General features: G+C 37.9%; 1 protein-coding gene across 2 annotated transcripts in view; it reads right to left on the bottom strand.

Annotated features, from left to right (window-relative positions):
* LOC127413929 (GTP-binding protein 2-like) overlaps nt 1–21,874 on the bottom strand; it is a 26,998-nt gene extending 5,124 nt beyond the window's left edge. The window contains exons 1-11 of one of the 2 annotated variants that reach the window (XM_051651508.1): nt 21,484–21,874; nt 17,902–17,953; nt 16,295–16,479; nt 15,919–16,027; nt 15,632–15,829; nt 13,866–14,040; nt 4,130–4,349; nt 3,212–3,347; nt 3,072–3,130; nt 2,811–2,982; nt 1,778–1,942 (exon numbers count right to left, since the gene is read on the bottom strand). In XM_051651508.1, coding sequence (XP_051507468.1) covers nt 1,778–1,942; nt 2,811–2,982; nt 3,072–3,130; nt 3,212–3,347; nt 4,130–4,349; nt 13,866–14,040; nt 15,632–15,829; nt 15,919–16,027; nt 16,295–16,479; nt 17,902–17,953; nt 21,484–21,557 — 1,545 coding nt within the window. In that variant the 5' untranslated portion in view covers nt 21,558–21,874. The remainder of the gene's footprint in view (nt 1–1,777; nt 1,943–2,810; nt 2,983–3,071; nt 3,131–3,211; nt 3,348–4,129; nt 4,350–13,865; nt 14,041–15,631; nt 15,830–15,918; nt 16,028–16,294; nt 16,480–17,901; nt 17,954–21,483) is intronic. The other variant, XM_051651507.1, reaches the window with a different exon arrangement.

Raw genomic sequence — 21,874 nt, 5'->3', positions numbered from 1 at the left:
AAAAAATTTTGATTTTTTTATCAAAGTTCACTGTGATAAATGTTAGTAAGGGTGTTGATGTGAAACATTTTATTATTGATACTGGTGCAGGTGTTTTCTCTTTCCCTCGTCAGTGCTGTTCAGAATGTCAGTGCTGTAGCCGTTTGAAAAGGTTGAATTGCCCCATAGCGCTTTAAAATAGAACATTCTCTTGTAGAATTCAAATGGGTCGCATGAGATCGAGGGAAGACCAGTTCAATGTGATCCGCTCTGCGCTATCCTGTTACCGGAGCTCACATATCGAGGGAAGCCCAGTTGACGCACGCACACCTGCGTGCTCCAGTATACAGTAGTAGGGTAGAGCAGAGCGCATCACATGCGCGAGAGATTCTCAGTGGATCCAACGACATGCATGTAAAACCAGTCTTCAATCACCCTGAGCACATCCGCGTACCACAGGAGAAGCATATTTAGCACTTTAAAGCGGCGATATTCATCAAGATGAATATATATATTTATTTTTTATTTTTATTAATTGCAGGAAAAACCTTGAATACAAAGATGAGTTAAACCAAACTTTTACTATCTATCTAGACCAGGGATGGGCAACTATTTTGGTAAAGGGGTTCATAGGGGGCCACATTGTACAATGTGATACATTTTGAGATAAAATGCTCCACATTGATTTGGTTTTTGTATCTTTTAAGGCCAGAAATAGTTGTGTACTCAATTTTCTGTGTATATGTGACTAATGGGACTATTCTGCAATTGCCTAAAGTATTGTATTGCTCTACAAAGGGAGATACTTTTCTCTCAGGCATTAAAAAACTCAATAAAGGCTGAGCTTATTATAAATTATTTATTTGACCATCTCTACTTCCCTGTTAATTTATTATTCAATTTAACACTCTCTACATCAGGGGTCTATTTTAATAAAGGAAAAAATCGAAAATTATAGAACTTTTAATGTTTGTCACAAAGCGGGCGAGTTTACTTATTCTCAAAACACCTGTTTACACGCTAAAAGGGTCATGATGCGGGTCTCTCATCAATGGTTTGACTTTCCATTCAGCACACAACTGAATAAAACAGGCTGCATGACTATGGTAAATGATTACTGCAAGAGTTAGATTAACACGTGCGAGGAGACTTCAACATTTCTAAATTCCACAAATAAAAAAATACATATACATATTCGTCTCTCGCTTGCTTTTGCTTGCATGTCAATGATTACACCTCTGCGTGTCAATGATGCCGAGATCTACTTTTATATTTAATTTCATCACTGAGAAGGTTTACCTGCAACTTAGAACCAAACATCACAAGCAGCCACAAGAATGGACACAGAGTAGCCGTATAACACTTTTCCTTGCGTAGAATATTGTACTAGAGATCGCTAAGTTTGTTCAAAGGGGAAAGCGAGAGCTAGAAAGAGAGCACTTGCGTGCATGGTTGCCAGATTGCACAAAATAAGTTAACATTGGGCAGAATATTTCCAATTTGCGCAAGTATAAATCTCAAACTGGGGGTGTCGCGTCTCTTATCTGGTAACCCTGAGGATGTTAAACGCTTGTGGAGGCGCGTTAGATCCCAATGCAAGATAACTGAAATATCCAATGAAAAAAAAAGTGCTTTTAGGATAAATGAGCCACGGACCACATTAAACCATGTGGAGTGCCGGATCCGGGCCGTAAATTGCCCAGGTCTGATCTAGACAGACAGAGGAACAAACATAAAACAAAGATCAAAGGCAGATAGCTAGCTATCTATCGATACAGGCAGACAGACAAAGACTCACCTTTCCTTGCAGAGCCTCAACTGTGGCCGTCTGTCTGACGTTGCCCACATGGACAGTGACCTGGAAGCCCTTATGGAAAGTTTTAGCATGGAACAGTAAAACGATTTCTGCCTCAAAGCTCCAGCAGATAGTGGGGTTCATCTCTGGGCTAACCATCACCATGCCCTGCAACAGAACAAACAACACGTAATGGCCTATTCACACCAGACACAATCCAACTCTAAGTATACATGCAAACAAACCCCCTTTTTCACACCAAAGCTATTCACACCATGTCTGTCATTCTCAGTAAAAAGTTTGGATGCATGTGTGAATTGTTTACCATCTGAACAACAAAAAAACTTGACATAGCTTTTAAACACAAAAATGACAAATCAACATTGTACGATAGTTGAGATTCGATACGAAGGAGTTCATAGAGATAATTTCATTTTTACATTTTGAATTGACGGCCATTCCAAAATAGCCGTGGATTCTGTTGAAGTAATTTTTTTTTTTTTGCAAACAACATACAGTATAAATTGCAAATATTTCATTATTTGAGGTAGACTGATATATTGGTTTTACTGATTAATCTGTGCCGATAGTTGCTTTTTGGAACTATTGTTATCGGCAAAAATCTATGGCAATAGTTGCCAATAGTTTTATCATTTCGTCATTACAAAATAAGAGTCCCAGTTTCTGGCTTGTTTACACTTAAAAGTCCCACGTTATGCACCAGATAAACTGCATCTGGGATTTTATTTATTGAGGACTCTTTGTCTGTGTAAAGACAGAATAAGATTATTATCATTTTTTTCCATTCTATGAATACATTTTAAAAACTATTGGCCGATTAATCGGTTATCTGCATTTCCCACCACCTTAGTTATCGGTATCAGCAAAATCCACTATCGGTCGACCTCTAATCATTATATTATAGTAGATGTTTTGCCGGAGACCAGCTGTTTTTAGTAGGCTCTTAAAACAGTGAAATAGACTTTTTGCTGTCTGAGACATCAAAGCTCAGCATAGATGATTCACACAGACTAACCTTTCGTAAGAGTGACCGGTCGAAATCTCCCAGTGCCAAAGTAGCTGCCTGGCCAGCTCTGAGCACCCTGCATCCTGAGCGGTTCCTCTGGATACTGCACACCGTCAGCTCCCGAAACTGCCCATCATCTGTGGGTCCAACCACCAGCTGCTCCCCCTCACGGCAGATCCCACTGCACATACGCACAGAACCAGTAGGCACATATGCCGTTTTTTTCTGGACACCTTTACTGCGGTCAATAGGAAGGAGAGTAAGATATACCTGAAGAGAGTTCCGCCGACTACTGTTCCAACATCTGGCACTGTATAGATCTCATCAATCTACAGAGTCATGAATACAGATTCATTCACTAAAGGAATAATTTAATAAAAAAATTAAAATGCTGTCATCATTTACTGTACCTGAAACTCAGTGAGCTGTTGCATGAGTTCCTCTTGTTCCTTGCTGTTGCTGAGGGGAGGTAGAATATTAAAGAAGACCTTCAGCAAATCCAGACTCTCACCTGACACGCTGGACAGGGTGAAGATCGGCGTGATGCTGCAAAGTCCAACAAGCGATCAATGGAAAATAATTGTAAAAATAATTTTGATGAGGATGTTTAATATAAAACATTAAAACATCTTTGCACTCGTTATGTTTTGTGATTGAGAAGCTAGCCTGTTGTCATCAATGGCTCTGTTCCAAAACCTAGTGAGCTGCTTACACAGTTTTCCTATGTAAACATGCGAAAGATGGATGTCTTTGATGGATGCACTGTGCTTCGCTGTTTTTCTCGCGCGAAAGCACTGGTATTTCTAGACGCTGTGACAAATACAACATAAAAACTTGTCTCAAGTGCTGTTATCTAGCTTTTTTGGCGCAAGGACAGCTTCCTAATTGAAACGTAACCTAGCAGGTGACTGATTTGGAATGCTCTACATTTCAATAGCAACTCAACTTTCACACAGAAAGAGTCAAATAGGGAAATAGGGAGACTCAGTTGATTTTGTGAGTTTGTCATTAACATGATGCTGTGCTAACAACAGGATACCCTAATGAGCATACAAATACATACATACACAAATATTGGATAAAATAATATATTTCTACTTGTAATGAAATGAAATTATTTTAATTGATATTTTCCGGTTTTGAATTTTTTCTTCATCCGCCAACTTGGGTGGATTTTGTAATCGAACTTGAAGCAATGCATTTTAGGACTGCCTGCCTTTTAGAAAAGCCATTGCATCTGAAGTGCCCCATCATGCCTTACAATGCTGCCTACAGAGGCAGCTCACTGAGTTTTGGAATAGAGTGAATGTCTAGCTCTTTGGATGTACCTGGGCGACTGGGCGAACTTCTGGGCAGCAGTGACGGCATCATCTGTAGTGGACACTAGCATGGGCACTTTGTTGCAGCCAGGCTGTTTGAGGATGCGCTCCAGCTGTCGGACAGTGCGCTCCACTGTGCCCTTAGTGCAAAGGTCCACCTTACTCACCACAATGTAGATGGGCACCTTCAATGCCATGGCCAGACCCAAGTGCTCCCGTGTCGTACCCGCTAGAAAAAGAGAGACAGAATACTCAATAACACTGTTTTATTTAGGAGGAGAAACAGGTAGCAAATAGTTACTCAAAAGACATCGTCAGGAACTGGGGTCAAGTGCATATTGAACTCTGACCTGGTCAGTCTTATAAGGTTGCATACTTTATATTAGTCTGAAGGCTAGGGTATACTTAGTTTTTCCGTGTGCAGGTATGTCTTGCATCAGTCAGGCACTCTAGCCTTTTAAAGTATACTCTTTTGACCGAAAGCCTGTACAGTCATGCATTACGACTGCTTTATGATACTCTTAAGAACCTCTGTAGATTCGGACAGTCTTCGCATACAGTGAGGATGACGAAATTTACGTCACCTGCACAGACCGTGACACATACCGGCCCACAGAAAACCGAAGTCTACTTTAGCCTTTAGACTGGAAGGTACCAGGATGTTACAATGAGTGTTTCTGAGGAAGAACCAGTCACTGGATTTGCCAAAGTTTTCATGGCATCAAATCGCGCCGATGAAAGATATTCATTGATATCACTATGTAACAAAATTTTTGTTCCTGGGTAGTAAGTGTTATTTCCTAATTGCTTATGCCTCAAAAGTATAGAAAATGGCTATTATTCCCCACAAACTTTGCTTTTGTGACCAGGACAGTGATATTTTGAAATTTACCTATTTCCAATAAGAAAACGGGCGGTTTTTTCGTTCACAAAATAAGAAAAAACAACATATAATCCAAAATCCTTGTTTTTCTGTGGTCCGACAAAGACAGCGGCTTTGATCTTTGCCTCAGACAGCTTAGGGAAGAAGTCTTGAAGGTACTTAAAGGCAGCCGACTCCTTATCTAGAGCTCTGACAAATTGTTTCATAAGGCCCAATTTGATGTGCAGTGGTGGCATCAGCACCTTCCGGGGGTCCACCAGTGGCTCCCACTTGATGTTGTTCCTCCCCACAGAGAACTCGGTCCACTGTGGCCAGTCCCGCCTGTGGTAGTGCGCCTTAGTGTCCCTGCTGTCCCAAAGGCAAAGATAGCAGGGAAACTTGGTAAAACCGCCTTGGAGACCCATCAGGAATGCCACCATTTTGAAGTCTCCAATGACCTCCCAGCCATACTCATCATACTTCAAGGCATCCACATGGTTTTGATGCTGTTGTAATCCTCTTTGAAGTGCACCGAGTGAGCCAGGGGAAGAGACGGGTACTGTTACCATTATGGACCAGCACGGCTTTGAATATTACATGTTGATTTGGATTCATATGTTGTTTTTTTCTGACTTTATGTGAACGAAAAGACACAAATTCACCCGTTTTCTCATTGGAAATAGGTAAATTTCAAAATATCACTGTCCTGGTCACAAAAGCAAAGTTTGTGGGGAATAATAGCAATTTTCTATACTTTTGAGGCATAAGCAATTAAGAAATAACACTTACTACCCAGGAAAAAAAAAAAAAAAACATTTGTTACACAGTGTATTCACAAAGTCTACACACATTTCCTGGTCATTTCTTTGGTGTTTTTTTGTTGTTGTTGTTTTTTTTTTTTTTGTTGTACAAACATTTTTGGAGACGGTTTCATTATTTGAGTTTTTCCATGCCATGTGCCTATTATGTGATTTTGGATTTACCCACCACTAAACGGCACATAAAACAAAACAAACTCTTGCTCATCGCTTTAAATGTCAGTCCGATGGTCTCTTCCTGTCTAAGTGGGTGGTTCTTGGCCAAAATAAGCTGCAAAATGGACCAGACTATATGAAGATAGTCAAAAGACTGACTATGTGAGACTAACTTTGTATAGACCTTCCAATAAGCAAAGAAGATTTTGCACTAAACAGAAACTCCTTTAGATATTTTGTGACTACTAATGCCTAGTGGACACTACACAACTCAAGCTCGACTTCTTTGATGTTTTGAGTCGGCGACTGGTCTGCGATGAGGAGTCTTAGATCTCACGACAAACTGTCTTATAGTATGCAGTCCTGCGACATGCTGAGACTAGTCCCAGATGCTACGATAGTTTTCAAAACAGCTTAATATCTACACGTCTTGTCATCAGATGTGAGCACTGTCCCGACGAGTGAGAGAACGTTGTGAACCAAAAACAATGAAATATAGGGAGAGCGCAAGAGAAGGGCAATGTATTAGGAAGCAAATGACAAAAAATAATTAGAAAATAAAATATCACCCACATCTCCCTACCTGCTGTCTTCATTATTTTCAGCTGTTTTTATAATTTTTTTCCTTTGCAAATTAGCACAAATAAGCGTAGAAACAGGCACGAAACCATTCTTTCTTGTTTGTTGAGAAAGGAGAGCAAGGTATTGGGTAGCAGGAGACAAGAATAATTAGAAAATAAAATAAAAAATACCCACATCTCCCTACTCACTGTTTTTATTAATTTAAAAATGGTGCCAAGAATTGCAAAAATGGGCGAGAGACGTTCTTTCATGTTTGTAGACTGAAGGAAGGTGCTGAGTGTGGGTGTGAAGGAGCCCTCCAACTGCAGAGCATAATGTGCATGCAAACATTGCAGCCACATGTAAACAAAGACAGCGAACAAGGCCAGTGTACATGAATAGATGTTCCTGAGATAGTTTGCCCAAGCCCAGGTGGAAGTGACACCACATCGTCATCTAAGTTTGCTACGTCATACATTTTAACATTTTATTAAACATCATCTTTGGGTAATCGCACTTATAGTGCTGCCACATCTAATCGATAAAAAGAAAATAAGAATAAAAAAAAATAATGTAAATAATCAACAACTAATTTTGTTAACATTTAGTTGGATATATGCTCTGCGCACAAAGAAGTTCCGTCAGTGATGTCACTAAAGTAGTGAAAAATATGTTTGCATGATAAAACTTGTTTGAAAAATGGCTGAAACCAGTTGAAGTGGAAAAAACACAAACATAGTCATCCAGCACTAGGGGTGGGCCATATACCTGTAGACACGATAAACCGGTAGAAATTTGACTACCGGTATACATTTTTGATCATCGTCTCTATCACAGTCACGCAAAATTGCCACCGCATGGCAAGAAATGTGCACCACATTCTGTTCACACATGTACTAACCGGTACACTTTCTGTTGGAGAAATGGAAGAGGAAGGTGGGGCGGCTTCACATGAGACTTGAAGAGATTTTTCAGCTTCTCAAGCAAAGTCAATAAAAAAGAAAAAATCCCGCACACTATCTTAGCTTGCAAGTAAATACCTGATGAAGGTTGTGTGACCGAAACGTTGCCATAAATAAATTTTGTAATACTCCTTGCAAGCTAAGATAATGTGTGAGATTTTTAATTTTTTATTGACTTTGCTACAGCTTGTGTCCTACGCACCTATCAATTATTTTTCAGGTGTGCGAGATTAGTTGTTCATTGGCGGCCGCTCAAGCGAAATTTTGTGTCGCCAAAGCAAGTTCAGTGACATCCATTTTGCATTCTAAAGGTTCTAAATTTTCTTCTTTCAAGTTTAATGTGGGCTGGTTATTTTATGATGTATAAATGTTAACACTTACATTGTGTTTTTAAAAAAAACAATTTTTATTCTCGTTTATAATCTAGTAGTTTAAATTGTCCAGCCACTTCTAAACTGTGGACAGTCAAAAAATAAATACAAAATAAATCTGTATTCCAATACAATGTAACATTTTCATTTTAAACCTTTTGAATACTATGTACTGTATAATGTGCAATGGCTTAATTTCTTTTAATAAAATACAGGGAAAAAAACACCTCAGTTACTGCTTGGTGTCAGACTCCACTGCTATGTGTCTCTGAGTTATGATGACTAAATGCAGCCGGTGCCAGCCAGACATAACTTCAGTCTATTACAATGTACTTCAGAGGATGAACTGATGCCAACTCCAACTGTAAGACATCAAATACTTCATATGCCATTGCCTGAACCTTGGACTTAGGATGGACCTCACCGAACCTCACCTAAATGACCTGACGGTTGAACTGCAATGCATCTCACTGATCTCTGCCTGCATCACCTCGGTCTAATGATGGACTACACTCTTAAAATAGAATACATAGACATTAGTCATTAATCTTACAGTTCATACAAAATGTTTGTTTAAATACTGGCCCTTAACACTTACTTAGTTTACTCATTTTAAACCATGACCTGCACTGCACATAAATAACTAATACTGGAATTATATTCATGCTGTTTAGCCAGAAGGGAATTGGCCCCCACAGTAAGCCTGGTTTCTCCCAATGTTATTTTTCTCCATTAACCGACATCTTATGGAGTTTTGTGTTCCTTGTCACAGTCGCCTTCAGAGCCTTCAGGTTCTAAATACAATTATGATTTAATTATTTAATCATTTATTTTTATACACAATTTACAATCATATTTAATCAAACTACACAAAGATGACTCAAAAACTTTATAGATATTACAGGTTCATTTTCTGTTAATGCATGATTTTCTGTAAAGCTGCTTTGAAATGAAGTGTGTTGTGAAAGAAATTATACAAATAAAAATGACTTAACAAAAATCAAATTCACTGAAGAAATAATCAAAAATTAATGAATTATCATAGCCACAGGAGACGGAAGGAGAGTTTGAAACTTGTTGGTCATTATTTTTGCAATTCTAATTGGGGCCGCAGTTGCCGCACTCATCAGAATGTGACCGAGGTTTACTTTTGTAGGTGTCTGGTAAGCTAAAGCAGATCATTTGACAGCCAAAGGCGTTGAGCTTTTCTGTGTTGACATGCATTCTTGAAACTCCCATACTGCCAACATCAGCTGATTCAGACATCCATGAAAATAAGCACACTAGGTGAGATCTGCCTGTGTGGCAGTGCAGTAAATCTGTCCACCCTTCATTTGAGGTTAATGATTGGAGGAGACTGGCTGTGTTTGTGTTTGCATGGATTTGTGTATGGGAAAAGCCAAAGCATTGAATTTGTGGCCTCAGAGGGGTGCAGTAGACATTGTTTATCAACTTCTCAACCTACTGTTGCATAATTTAGAGCGCTGGTGTCAAGTTGCAGGCAGGGCATCGTGCTCTCCTTGAAAGACGTGCATGACCCACTCGCCTAAATATCTTCTCCACTACATGACACACTACTGTCCCAACAGAAACAACTTAGTGACAGCTCAGCATAAGGGTCAGGAGCACAACATAAAGATGCACAGAGATGTAGATGTGTCAGCACTTGTTTAGCATGAAATCAACAAAATAGCAAAAAACTAAACTAGTACAGTTACTGCCTCTTGATTTAATTACTTTTAAGTACATTACTAGAGTTTCACATTTCTAAAATGATAGTTTTCATGTATATTCTGTGTGTGACTTGTGTGCAATGGTGAACAAGGCAGAAATATAGACATAAGCCGGCGATTAGGAAGCTGGATTCAGACTCGTCTTTTACAGTGTGTTGTGTCTCATGAGTGCGCACCCTGAAGTAAATCGACCTTATTTGGCTGCAGTGGGTCCGGATCTGTCATGATCACGCTGTCACCATCGCTTCAGTTCAGCCATTAAATGGCACTGACATTGTTAAATGCAATGTCTACTCTGACTCTGGTTAAACTCTTCCCAGGACTGTTTTCACAACATTCCCCGTTTTAAAGCATAGCTACAGACCAGTAACACTCCTGTTGGACGTCTGTTAGAAGATAAGTGTTACAAGAACTCAAGAGCTTATTTGAATTTGAGAATGTGTACAATAAATATTTCTACAAGCAAGTCATACACATTATGCAAGTAAAAGTTTCTTTTTGCTTTGTTCTGTGTATTTTGTATCCAAAGACGAGTCCTCCCCATTTTCATTTCATGTCTCTTTTAATATCCTTTCTGTTATTTACAGCCACTGGTGATTAAAAAGATAAAAAGAAACATTATTTCTAATCATACATTGCACGAATGAAGGAAAAAACCTCCGTGCAACTTCTCTCTTGTTAATGTGCGCTGCGCTCATTCAACTGTAAACACTTGTTCGTAAAACAGCCGTTCTCTTAAAGAGATAGTACCAATTTAGCACTTGTTATATGATCTGGCGGTGCTTCAGCAAGGCTGGAATCGGGCAGATTCGTCTTTGTAAAGGATGCACGAATCAAGCCACGTACAAGGTTATCATGGAAGAAAACTTGCTTCTTTCTTCTGCTCTGACAATGTTACCCAACTCTGAGGATTGGTTTTTCCAGCAGGACATTGCTCCATGCCACACAGCCAGGTCAATCAAGGTGTGGATGGAGAACCACCGGATCAAGACCCTGTCATGGCCAGCCCAATCTCCAGACCTGAACCCCATTGAAAACCTCTGGAATGTGATCAAGAGGAAGATGGATGGCCACAAACCATCAAACAAAGCTGAGCTGCTTGAATTTTTGTGCCAAGAGTGGCATAAAGTCACCCAACAGCAATGTGAAAGACTGGTGGAGAGCATGCCAAAACGCATGGAAGCTGTTATTGAAAATCAGGGTTATTCCACCAAATATTGATTTCTGAACTCTTCCTAAGTTAAAACATTAGTATTGTGTTGTTTAAAAATGAATATGAACTTGTTTCTTTGCATTATTCGAGGTCTGAAAACACGGCATCTTTTTTATAAATTTTGACCAGTTGTCATTTTCTGCAAATAAATGGTCTAAATGACAATATTTTTATTTGGAATTTGGGAGAAATGTTGTCAGTAGTTTATAGAATAGAACAAAAATTTTCATTTTACTCAAACACATACCTATAAATAGTAAATCCAGAGAAACTGATAATTTTGCAGTGGTCTCTTCATTTTTTCCAGAGCTGTGTATATATACACCGATCAGCCACAACATTAAAACCACCTGCCTAATATTGTGTAGGTCCCCCTCGTGTTGCCAAAACAGTGCCAACCCGCATCTCAGAACAGCATTCTGAGATGATATTCTTCTCACCACAATTGTAAAGAGCAGTTATCTGAGTTACTGTAGACTTTGTCATTTCAAACCAGTCTGGTCATTCTCTGTTAAAGTCTCATCAACAAGGCATTTCCATCCGCAGAACTGGCGCTCTCTGGATGTTTTTTTGTTTTTGGCACCATTCTGAGTAAATTCTAGAGATTGTTGTGCATGAAAATCCCAGGAAATCAGCAGTTACAGAAATACTCAAACCAGCCCATCTGGCACCAACCATCATCAAAGCGAATATCTAATTCAGACAGCCAATCGTGTGGCAGCAGTGCAGTGCATAAAATCATGCAGATACAGGTCAGGAGCTTCAGCTAATGTTCACATCAACCATCAGAATGGGGAACCGTGGCATGATTGTTGGTGCCAGATGGACTGGTTTGAGTATTTCTGTAACTGCTGATCTCCTGGGATTTTCACACTGATTGGTGTATATACAGAATATACAGCTCTAGAAAAAAATTAAGAGACCACTGCAAAATTATCAGCTTCTCTATTTCTAAATATATATATATATATATATATATATATATACACACTGGCAGCCAAAAGTTTGGAATAATGTACAGATTTTGCTCTTATGGAAAGAAATTGGTACTTTTATTCACCAAAGTGGCATTCAACTGATCACAATGTATAGTCAGGACATTAATAACGTGAAAAATTACTATTACAGTTTGAAAAACAATGTTCAGAATTTATTAAACTACTTTAAAGAGTTCTCATCACAAAATCCTCCACGTGCAGCAATGCCAGCTTTGCAGATCCTTGGCATTCTAGCTGTCAGTTTGTCCAGATACTCAGGTGATATTTCACCCCACACTTCCTGTAGCACTTGCCATAGATTTGTCTGTCTTGTCGGACACTTCTCATGCACCTTACAGTCTAGCTGATCCCACAAAATCTCAATGGGGTTAAGATCCATGACACTCTTTTCCAATTAGCTGTTGTCCAATGTCTGTGTTTCATTGCCCACTCTAAACTTTTCTTTTTGATTTTCTGTTTCAAAAGTGGCTTTTTCTTTGCAATTCATCCCATAAGGCCTGCACCCCTGAGTCTTCTCTTTACTGTTGTACATGAAACTGGTGTTGAGCGGGTAGAATTCAATGAAGCTGTCAGCTGAGGACATGTGAGGTGTCTATTTCTCAAACTAGAGACTCTGATGTACTTATCCTCTTGTTTAGTTGTACATCTGGCCTTCCACATCTCTTTCTGTCCTTGTTAGAGCCAGTTGTCCTTTGTCTTTGAAGACTGTAGTGTACACCTTTGTATGAAATCTTCAGTTTTTTAGCAATTTCAAGCATTGTATAACCTTCATTCCTCAAAACAATGATTGACTGACGAGTTTATAGAGAAAGCTGTTTCTTTTTTTGCCATTTTTTACCTAATACTGACCTTAAGACATGTCAGTCTATTGCATACTGTGGCAACTCAAAAACAAACACAAAGACAATGTTAAGCTTCATTTAATGAACCAAATAACTTTCAGCTGTGTTTGATATAATAGCAAGTGATTTTCTAGTACCAAATGATCAATTTAGCATGATTACTCAAGGATAAGGTGTTGGAGTGATGGCTGCTGGAAATGGGGCCTGTCTAGATTTGATCAAAAATGACTTTTTTCAAATAGTGACGGTGCTGTTTTTTTTACATCAGTAATGTCCTTACTATACTTTATGATCAGTTGAATGCCACTTTGGTGAATTAAAGTACCAATTTCCTTCCGAAACAGCAAAATCTGTACATTTTCCAAACTTTTGGCCGCCAGTGTGTGTGTATATGTGTATATATGAAGATGCCACCTTCTCGGTTTTCTTATATCTTTTTTTTAGTTTTCAGTTGCATTACGCTTACAGTACATGTTGTCAAAAGTCTGGTGAGTAAAAACTAATATTTACTAGGCAATGGCGATTCTTTTTCCAACGTGTCTGTAGAGGGATGGGACCACACTGTACATGTGTATATGGAGTAGAAATACAAGTTCAAGATTTTCTATATTGGTAGAGCACATTGCTAGCAACACCAAGGTCATCGGTTCAATTCACAGGGAATGTGTATATCTTGAATGCACTGTAAACAGCTTTGAATAAAAGCATTTGCCAAATGAATAAAAGAAAAAATACAAATGTAAATAGACATGAGTCTAGTCTATGAGTTTCCACCCATTAAAGCCTCCATCCTCAGTTCTGTCTGATCACAAAGTTCAGTTCTGTCTTGCAGTCAAAACTTGACTGACATGGCTCAGGTTTCTGAGTACTTTCCTTCAAGACCCCATTTGGCCCAATCACTGACGCTCACCGGAGTAGCCCTGGGGTATTTTGGGATGTGGAAGACATAAGGAATGGGGCGACACTTAAAAATGACGTTCCACATTACATAAGATCACATGGTGGACTCTTCTTGAGTAACCAAGAGACCATCTGATTTACTGCACCATGCCAAAAAATGACTGACGTGTCCAAACAGTACAAGGTTTATTTGTGTCACTTTTATCAGAGCATGCTTCATGGCACTCTTTAATCTAAAGATAAAAGTTTAAAGCAACTGCAGGCAAATGCTGTCTAAAAGCATAAACTGTTATGCAATCTCAAACATGCTGTGAATGCACAGGGCTTACCGATGCCAGTGTTTGCACTGACGACAAGCATGGCAAAGTCTGGACAGTAGCTGGTTAAGCCAAAGATGGTGGTCTTCAGGTATTTGTGGTGGCCAGCCAGGTCAATGAAGGTGATCATTTTTGAGGCACTCTCACAGATCTCCTCTGCTGTTCGGGACTCACTGTAGTTCACCACCTATGATATGATCAGAAGCCAAAGGTTAAAGATGATCATGGCTAGAACAAGTCGGAACTATGCGTTTATAAAATTTGTTTTACTGTTTTTCAGCTCAAGTGTTACATGTTGTGAAGCTGTTTTTGCATGAATGCAGACTTCTAAATTCCAAATAAAAAGAGAAAATAATCTAATGAGATTAAGTACTTTTCATTTGTTAAGAATTTAATTCACTGGATTATACACTGGATTAGACCCACAGTTGTGGTGTCATTTCCACCACACCAAACAATTTTGCCAATAATAACATTTTTTACAAAGTTAGTGTACATGTTTACCAAGTCAACAAAAGTGTCAGTAAAGAGCATGCTTGAGATTAAATATAAGATGAAAGTGATGTTTGAAGAAAACAAAGTCAATTATCACTTGTCAGCAGAATATTTTTATTGGGCGTCATTTCCAAGTTGTAATTTTGCCAAATTAAGCAAAAAGTGTGAAAATGTCATGTAAATGTGTGTATTTAAGATACATAAAATGTTAGATATGAAATTAGGAAGACAAAGGAGTCTGATATTTTTTTTTTTTTTTTGCAAAAACTTTAAAAATGTCAAAAATGACATAAATCTCCTGTGATGCATGCACACGCACTCTTAGTAGACAAATTTAAAACAATTATTGAGAGTGTGCAAAATGGTTTAATGTGACTTTACTTTCTAGAAATCCGTGATGCCAAAAGTGCTTGAAGTTGAAGAAACACCCATACATCTACTATATAGGGCCCTATGAAATCAGTTTTATTTCTTCCCAAACTTTGTTTTATTTCTTCCAAAATTCTGATTTCTGTTTTATTTTTTCTGAATTCCGTGTTTTAAAGTTTAATTACATTTTATTATCAAAATCTGTCAAATTAAATCAATTCTTATAACTTTAATCAAATGAAAACAGAAGAATTACTTTTCATCAAACCATCACATTATTTGTATAAAATGAAGTGCTTTTATACAGATCCTCACAGCACAATTCATCATTCAACATTGGAGTTATTTTTTGTCAAATACAGTGCTGCACAGCAGTATTAATGAAAACTTTTATTCTGTAAAACAACACAATCTTGCTTGTGAGATATTGCTTAAATATAATGTACTTACTATTGATTTATTATTACCACTACTACTACTATGAATATTACATTTTATTATATTGTGGTGATATACACTATTTCTGTCATTTTTTTTTAAATTATTTTTTTTATTTATTTCACGTGTCTAGTTAAACGGAGCTTTTATTTTGACAGAAAATCGAATGAAGCGCTTTTAGTTTGTATGTTTTTGATGTCTTCTCACTTCCGGATAAGCAGTTCGCTATATGGCCTTATGTGCTTATAAAACCACAAAAGGCTGCTATTTAATTCTATAACTATATAGTCTGCATATGTTGCACGCTTCAAGGTTAATGCGTGCTCTGCTCTCTGTCATCTGCTACAGACTGCATGTGATGCTCAAGATCAGAGACTATTTAGCCTTGAAAGGGACTTTGCTCTTGATGCTATTCTTGTCACTAGAGGCACCAAAAAATAAACAAGTGTTTCTAAACAGGTTTCCCAAAGCCTCACCTCTCCTTTGCTGTCAAAGCCCAATATCTCAATGCTGATGCTGGAGGTTCTTCCTGTCTGGATTTCATGCAGGTGTCTAAAGAGGTTGAGTTGTGCCCGTCCTCTGCCATTGTCCAGCTCTCCCTGAGTAAGAACACCAAGCAGAGTGGACTTCCCTGAGTCCACGTTACCCAACACAGCTACACGCAGGTCCAGGAACTGTCGAGGAATCAAATAAAGGCATAAGACAATCAAATACATAAGATGCATGTGACACAAATAACATACTCGGTATATCAAACATTCACCTGCTGATCATCTGGCACTTTCCTGATGAGGACTTCAGCTATTCTGTGCGGTTCGTCAGAGTCATAATCCACCTCCCTCTCCCTGAGAACTGTGATGTCAGCACCCACCCTGAACACAATCAATAACCACATTACACTCATCCTATTGTGTATACATAAAAAAAACAGACATAACAACATCTAAATGGGTAAATCTTACCCAGGTATGTTCTTGACAGGATTTGTGAGATTCATCCAAATATTAAGTAAGGTTTTGATATATTTATGGGATACAACTGATAATTTTACATGTTTATATTCACATCCAGAATGAACTATGTATGTAATAGAGGGCATTCAGGCTGAGGGCAGTGTGTTTGTGTGTTTCTGCTCATACTTCTCAGCCATCCTGTGGAGTGTTTTGAGTGAAGCTCTCATATCGTCCTCTGACAGGCCCACCAGCAGCCCGTTGTCCTCCACACCGATCTGATACACTGCCTCCCCTCGGCCCTCCTGTAACCTCCACTTCATCTGTGTGGCCAGGTGCTCAAAGCGGTACTGTGTAGGGTTTACCAGCTTCAGCTATGTTAAAAAAAACACAGAGGCAATGCTACAAATAATAAACAGCGCGACAGATTTACAAATGGGAGTGTTTAGTTGAAACCTGGGCATTGGCAGTAAACACAACAGTCATTATTTACTCACCCTTATGTCATTACAAACCCATATGCTGTCATTTTTTCCACCTATGGAACACAAAAGGAATTCATGCAACTCTTTTCCATTTGACGACAATCCATAGTCACCGAAGAGTCAATAAGACCATAAGAGTCCATGAATAATGCCATACATTTTGGTATGTTCCTCACACAAAAATACTGTATGGCTTCAGAAGACTTGGAATATAGTGCATACATTGAATGGACTACTCTTATGGTGTTTTTTATTTTTCTTTCCTTTTTTGGAACTTAACGTGGCCACAGTGAACTGTCCTTTTGCGTTCCACAGAGAATATAACAGCATGTAAGTTTGAATGACATGAGGGTGAGTAAACAAGGACAGAATTAAAGGGATAGTTCACCCAAAATGAACATTCTCTCATTATTTACTGACCCTCATGCCATCCCAAATGTGTTTGACTTTCTTTTTCAGCAGAATACAAACAAAGATTTTTAGAAGAATATTTCACCTCTGTAGGTCCATACAAGTGAATGGTGACCAGAACATAAAGGCAGCATAAAAGTAATCCATAAGACTCCAGTGGTTAATCCATGTCTTCAGAAGTGATATGATGGGTGAGAAACAGATCAATATTTAAGTCCATTTTTACTATAAATCTTCACTTTCAAACAGCTCTCCTTAAGAGTTCTTCTTCTTTTGTTTTTGGCAATTCACATTCTTCGTACATATTGCCACCTACTGGGCAGGGGGGAGAATTTATAGTAAAAAGGATTTAAATATTTATCTGTTTCTTACCCACACTTATCATATCATATAACTTTTATGCTGCCTTTATGTGCCTTTTGGAGCTTTAAATATTTGGTCAACATTCACTTGCATTGTGAGGACCTGCAGAGCTGAAATATTCTTCTAAAAATCTTCATTTGTGTTCTGCAGAAGAAAGAAAGTCATACACATCTGGGATGGCATGAGGGTGAGTAAATTATGAGATTTTCATTTTTGGGTGAACTATCCCTTTAAGTCTGTAAGCTTCAGTTCACGTGTATTGTAATGATAATTGTAGGGTAATCTAAGGCATGAAATCAATGCTGTTTTGTTTACTTGCAGCTAAAAGGGCAACAGCTGTGGAGTATAAAAAGCTCTGCTAATCTACAGTTGCATACAGTTACAGAGGTGACTCTTTGAGAGCTGTGGCCAAGATAACAGAAAATATTATATATTATTCATTCTACAAATATTCATGAGAAAATGTGAACAGCACTGTTGTGTCCAACAAAATATGTGGAGATTATGTTTGGAGAAGTTGGCTTGTGTAGAGATTACCTTGTACTCAATGTTTCCCTCTTCAACCTGCAACAAAAGACAGGAGTTGTTCCTGAATAGAGTTCAAAAGTCACACGGTTCAGTATTCAAACGCACAAAGACTTTAGCCTACATCAGAAGAGAAAAATGTTGAGTTGACACAGTTTAAAGCAAAGTCAATGAATTTGATGGGCCATTAAAAATAGTATCTGCTTATATATGGTATATCTTGCCTATACATGTCCAACATATGATATCTCAACTGACAAACAAAAAGGGGGCTTCCTTAGATGCCTCAAAGACTGGCAAAAGCCTTCAGCTTGGACTTTTGTTATAACCAACTTAATGTGGTTAATTAACCAACTTAAAGGGATAGTTCACCCAAAAATGAAAATTCTCTCATCATTTTCTCACCCTCATACCATCCCAGATGTGTATGACTTTCTTTCTTCTGCAGAACATAAATTAAGATTTTTAGAACAATATCTCAGCTCTGTAGGTTCCAAACAATGCAAGTGAATGGTGACCAGACTGTTGTAGCTCTAAAAATCACATGAAGGAAACATAAAAGTAATCCACATGACTCCAGTGTTTTAATTTATCTCATCAGAAGTGATACGATACAGTAGGTGTGGGTGAGAAACAGATCAATATTTAAGTCCTTTTTTACTATAATCTCCACTTTCACATTCTTCTTTTGTTTTTGGCGATTCACATTCTTCATGCATATCGCCACCTACTGTGCAGGGAGGAATATTTATAGTAAAAAAGGACTTAGTTATTGATCTGTTTCTCCCCCACACCTACTGTATCATATCGCTTCTGAAAATAGCTTTAACCACTGGAGTCGTATGGATTACTTTTATATTTCCTTTATGTGCTTTTTGGACCTTTAAAGTTTTGGTCACTATTCAAAAGTCATACACATCTGGGATGGCATGAGGGTGTGTAAATAATGAGAGAATTTTCATTTTTGGGTGAACTCTCTCTTTTACTCGATGTGTTTTTATAAAACTGTGTATCCGATAAGCAAACCGAATGACAAATGAATAGCCCGATCATATAATTGAATAACATATAAAAAATAAAAATTAAAATTAAAACGAAAGAATTGTTTGTTCTTGCTGTGTGTAAACTAGAGTGAAAAAAGTTTGGAAAACCGTTTTAATAAATTTTATGAATAACAATTAGCCTATTAGTTTACATAATAAAATTCATAATAGAAATGCTTTTAAATAGTTATACAGTCATGAAACTTATATATATTATATATATTTCATATATACATATCAGAAAAACAAACTATTAATCTGTAAACATTACATAATATTTATGAATAACTCATTAATAACTGTTGGTAACAGCTGATTTCACATATATATGTTTCACTATGTAAAAAGTTGAACGCTTCAAAAGAAATGGCAAATATGATGTTATGTTTTGATCAAACCATTCCCCTTTATTACATTATAAACATCAATTTAGATCAAATGAACAAGAAAACCACTGGATGCAAATATTCCGCCAATGACAAGCAAATGGCCAAAAACAATGAATCGGTTATTCATCATCATGTCTTTCCCGCCTTTATTCCCGATGTTTACAAACACAGCTGTTGCAACGCATCAAATTGCCGCCAGTTCACTCTGATGCAATAAAATAGTAACAACACATTTATAAACAAACTGAATGACATTCAACGGCCTGCCACCTCACGTTACATTTGCTGTCTTTAGTTTACAGTAAGATTCTCTACCTGTCCATTGTTCTTTCTACATAAACTATAAAAGTATCAATTTTATGCCCCTCAGGAATGCGCTGCTCAGGAAGCTGAAACTCAGGCCCTGTCCCAATACTCCCACTTGTGGTTTTGGTCTTGCCTACTTACCCGCTTGTCTTACATATTTCCGGTGTTTGGCCACTAGTGTGCAAGTAGATGTGAGGACTGCGAGTGTGTGGATGACTTTTGATTGCATGTTGGGACACTCGTAGATTTAAAGATGTTGGAGATGGTCGTGACAGCTGTTTTAGTATTTTCACTTAGCTGAAGACTGATTGTTTTTGGTAGCAGTGACTGTTATAGCCTACTTAAAATAATAAATAACTGAAAATTGTACCCATCTTTTCATTTATTAATACACTACTGGTTGTTGTAAGTGTATTGAGCTGTAGAAAATATGTAAGTACATTTTTGTAATGTTTTATTATGTGAAAATAATTGTAAAAGTAAATTAGTTTTACTCATTTTGATTTTCAATACTTTGCACATTATAAAATGTTTAAAACTTCTGTAAAATATGAAATATAAGCAATTTCTTTCTACTTTGTTACACAATACACTGCATACAAATTTTTTTATTTTTTTTTTTTTTAATTATTCTATAAACCTTTTTGATCCATTAATAGCTACTAATACAAAACATTTAAATTATATGCTTTGGCTTGTCATTTATACAGTATAAGATGGCCAAAGACTGCTTTACACAATGTAACAGTATGTGGTTTCATACAACAAATAAAAAGCATTAAAAATTATATTCTAAATACATAAAAATGAGAAAGAAACCTGTGGTAGTAGTTTATAAATTTGTAATTTTAAAACAACATTTACTAGACCGCATATTGTATGCCACACTGGCAGATAAATGACCAAAATCACCAGCAGTATTAGGCAAGAACAAACAAAATAAGGTGATAAAGAGGTATATAAATAAATATACATATAAATAATATTTTGTAATTATGGTGCTGCTATTAAGTCATCCAAAAAACACGTTACATAATGTTGAATATATTCATTTATACTAAAATAAATATGTGCTTCACTTACGTTTCACCATCTGATTATAATAACTTATGTTGAAAAGCTTCCCTTGACGTCATCATGGCGAAAATACACCGATTGCTCGGGTAGGCAAGGTGTCGCTCCAGATGGTGATGCACTCTGGGATACTCTTAGCCTGAAAACCGCTCCGAAGCGGTATTCGCACTAGTGAGGATTTAGTGTGGGTTAAGTGCACTTAGCTTTGGCATGTTTTAGACATGGGACAGTCTTGAACACTTACTTCCTGTCGCGTGCACGTGCACTTAAGTGGCCAAGACCGCAAGTGTGGATATTGGAACAGGGTCTAGTTATGGTAAAGGCCGTTACATTTCCGACACACGCTCTAAGCGGTTGACCAATCAGAACGGACTGAGCAGCTGACCAATCAGAGCAGACTGGGCTTTTCGGAAAGGGGGGGCTTTAAAGAGACAGGAGCTACAACAGAGTGTTTCAGACAGAGGGTGAAAAGAGGTGCTGCAGCAATGTACAGTATGAGAAAAATAATGTGTTTTTTGAACATTAAAGCATGTAAACCTATTCTAGTAGACCCCCAAAATAAAATTATGAACCTGTAAATGAGCATAATACGGGCTCTTTAAAACACTTAAAGGAAAAGTAACTAATAATTTTCCTTTACACAGTCATATAAATGTTCATTAATTTTTTTTAATTTTTTTTTATATATATATCCGCGTTATTTGCCAACGACTCAAGTGTAATTGGCTAGATTTGTGTGTAGTAAAAACTGAAGCAACAGCAGATGAGGAAGTCGGGCTCACCTCTGGAGGTAGATAAGGCGGGTTATTGCTGGATTTGGGGTACCGGGCTGACCGGTTTTTAAACTTTTTGCCATTTTTCGAGGTTGATTTTCTGCTGGCAGTCACTCCAGCCCCATTACTCGCTCCCTGAGAGCTGGACTTCTGTGTGGAAACGGTCCCGAACAGCTCCGACACCCGCGTATCCATTTCTGTTCCAAACCCTGAAATAATCCAACAGACTGACTGATAAACTATTGCGTCTGTCCTACGCCATCCCCCCCGCTGCATTCATTTGGTTAAAGCAGATATAAACACACGGAGAGGGACAGAAACATTATTTGTAAACTCGAGCCGGTAGGGCTCAACCCCCCTCCCGCACAAAACGAAAACAACAGATCGTCCGGTTGAAGTT

Source organism: Myxocyprinus asiaticus, chromosome 23 (genome assembly GCF_019703515.2).
Source record: "Myxocyprinus asiaticus isolate MX2 ecotype Aquarium Trade chromosome 23, UBuf_Myxa_2, whole genome shotgun sequence".
Lineage (NCBI taxonomy): Eukaryota > Metazoa > Chordata > Actinopteri > Cypriniformes > Catostomidae > Myxocyprinus > Myxocyprinus asiaticus.
Note: the sequence above shows the minus strand (reverse complement) of the source record. Positions and strands in the feature narration are given on the sequence as shown.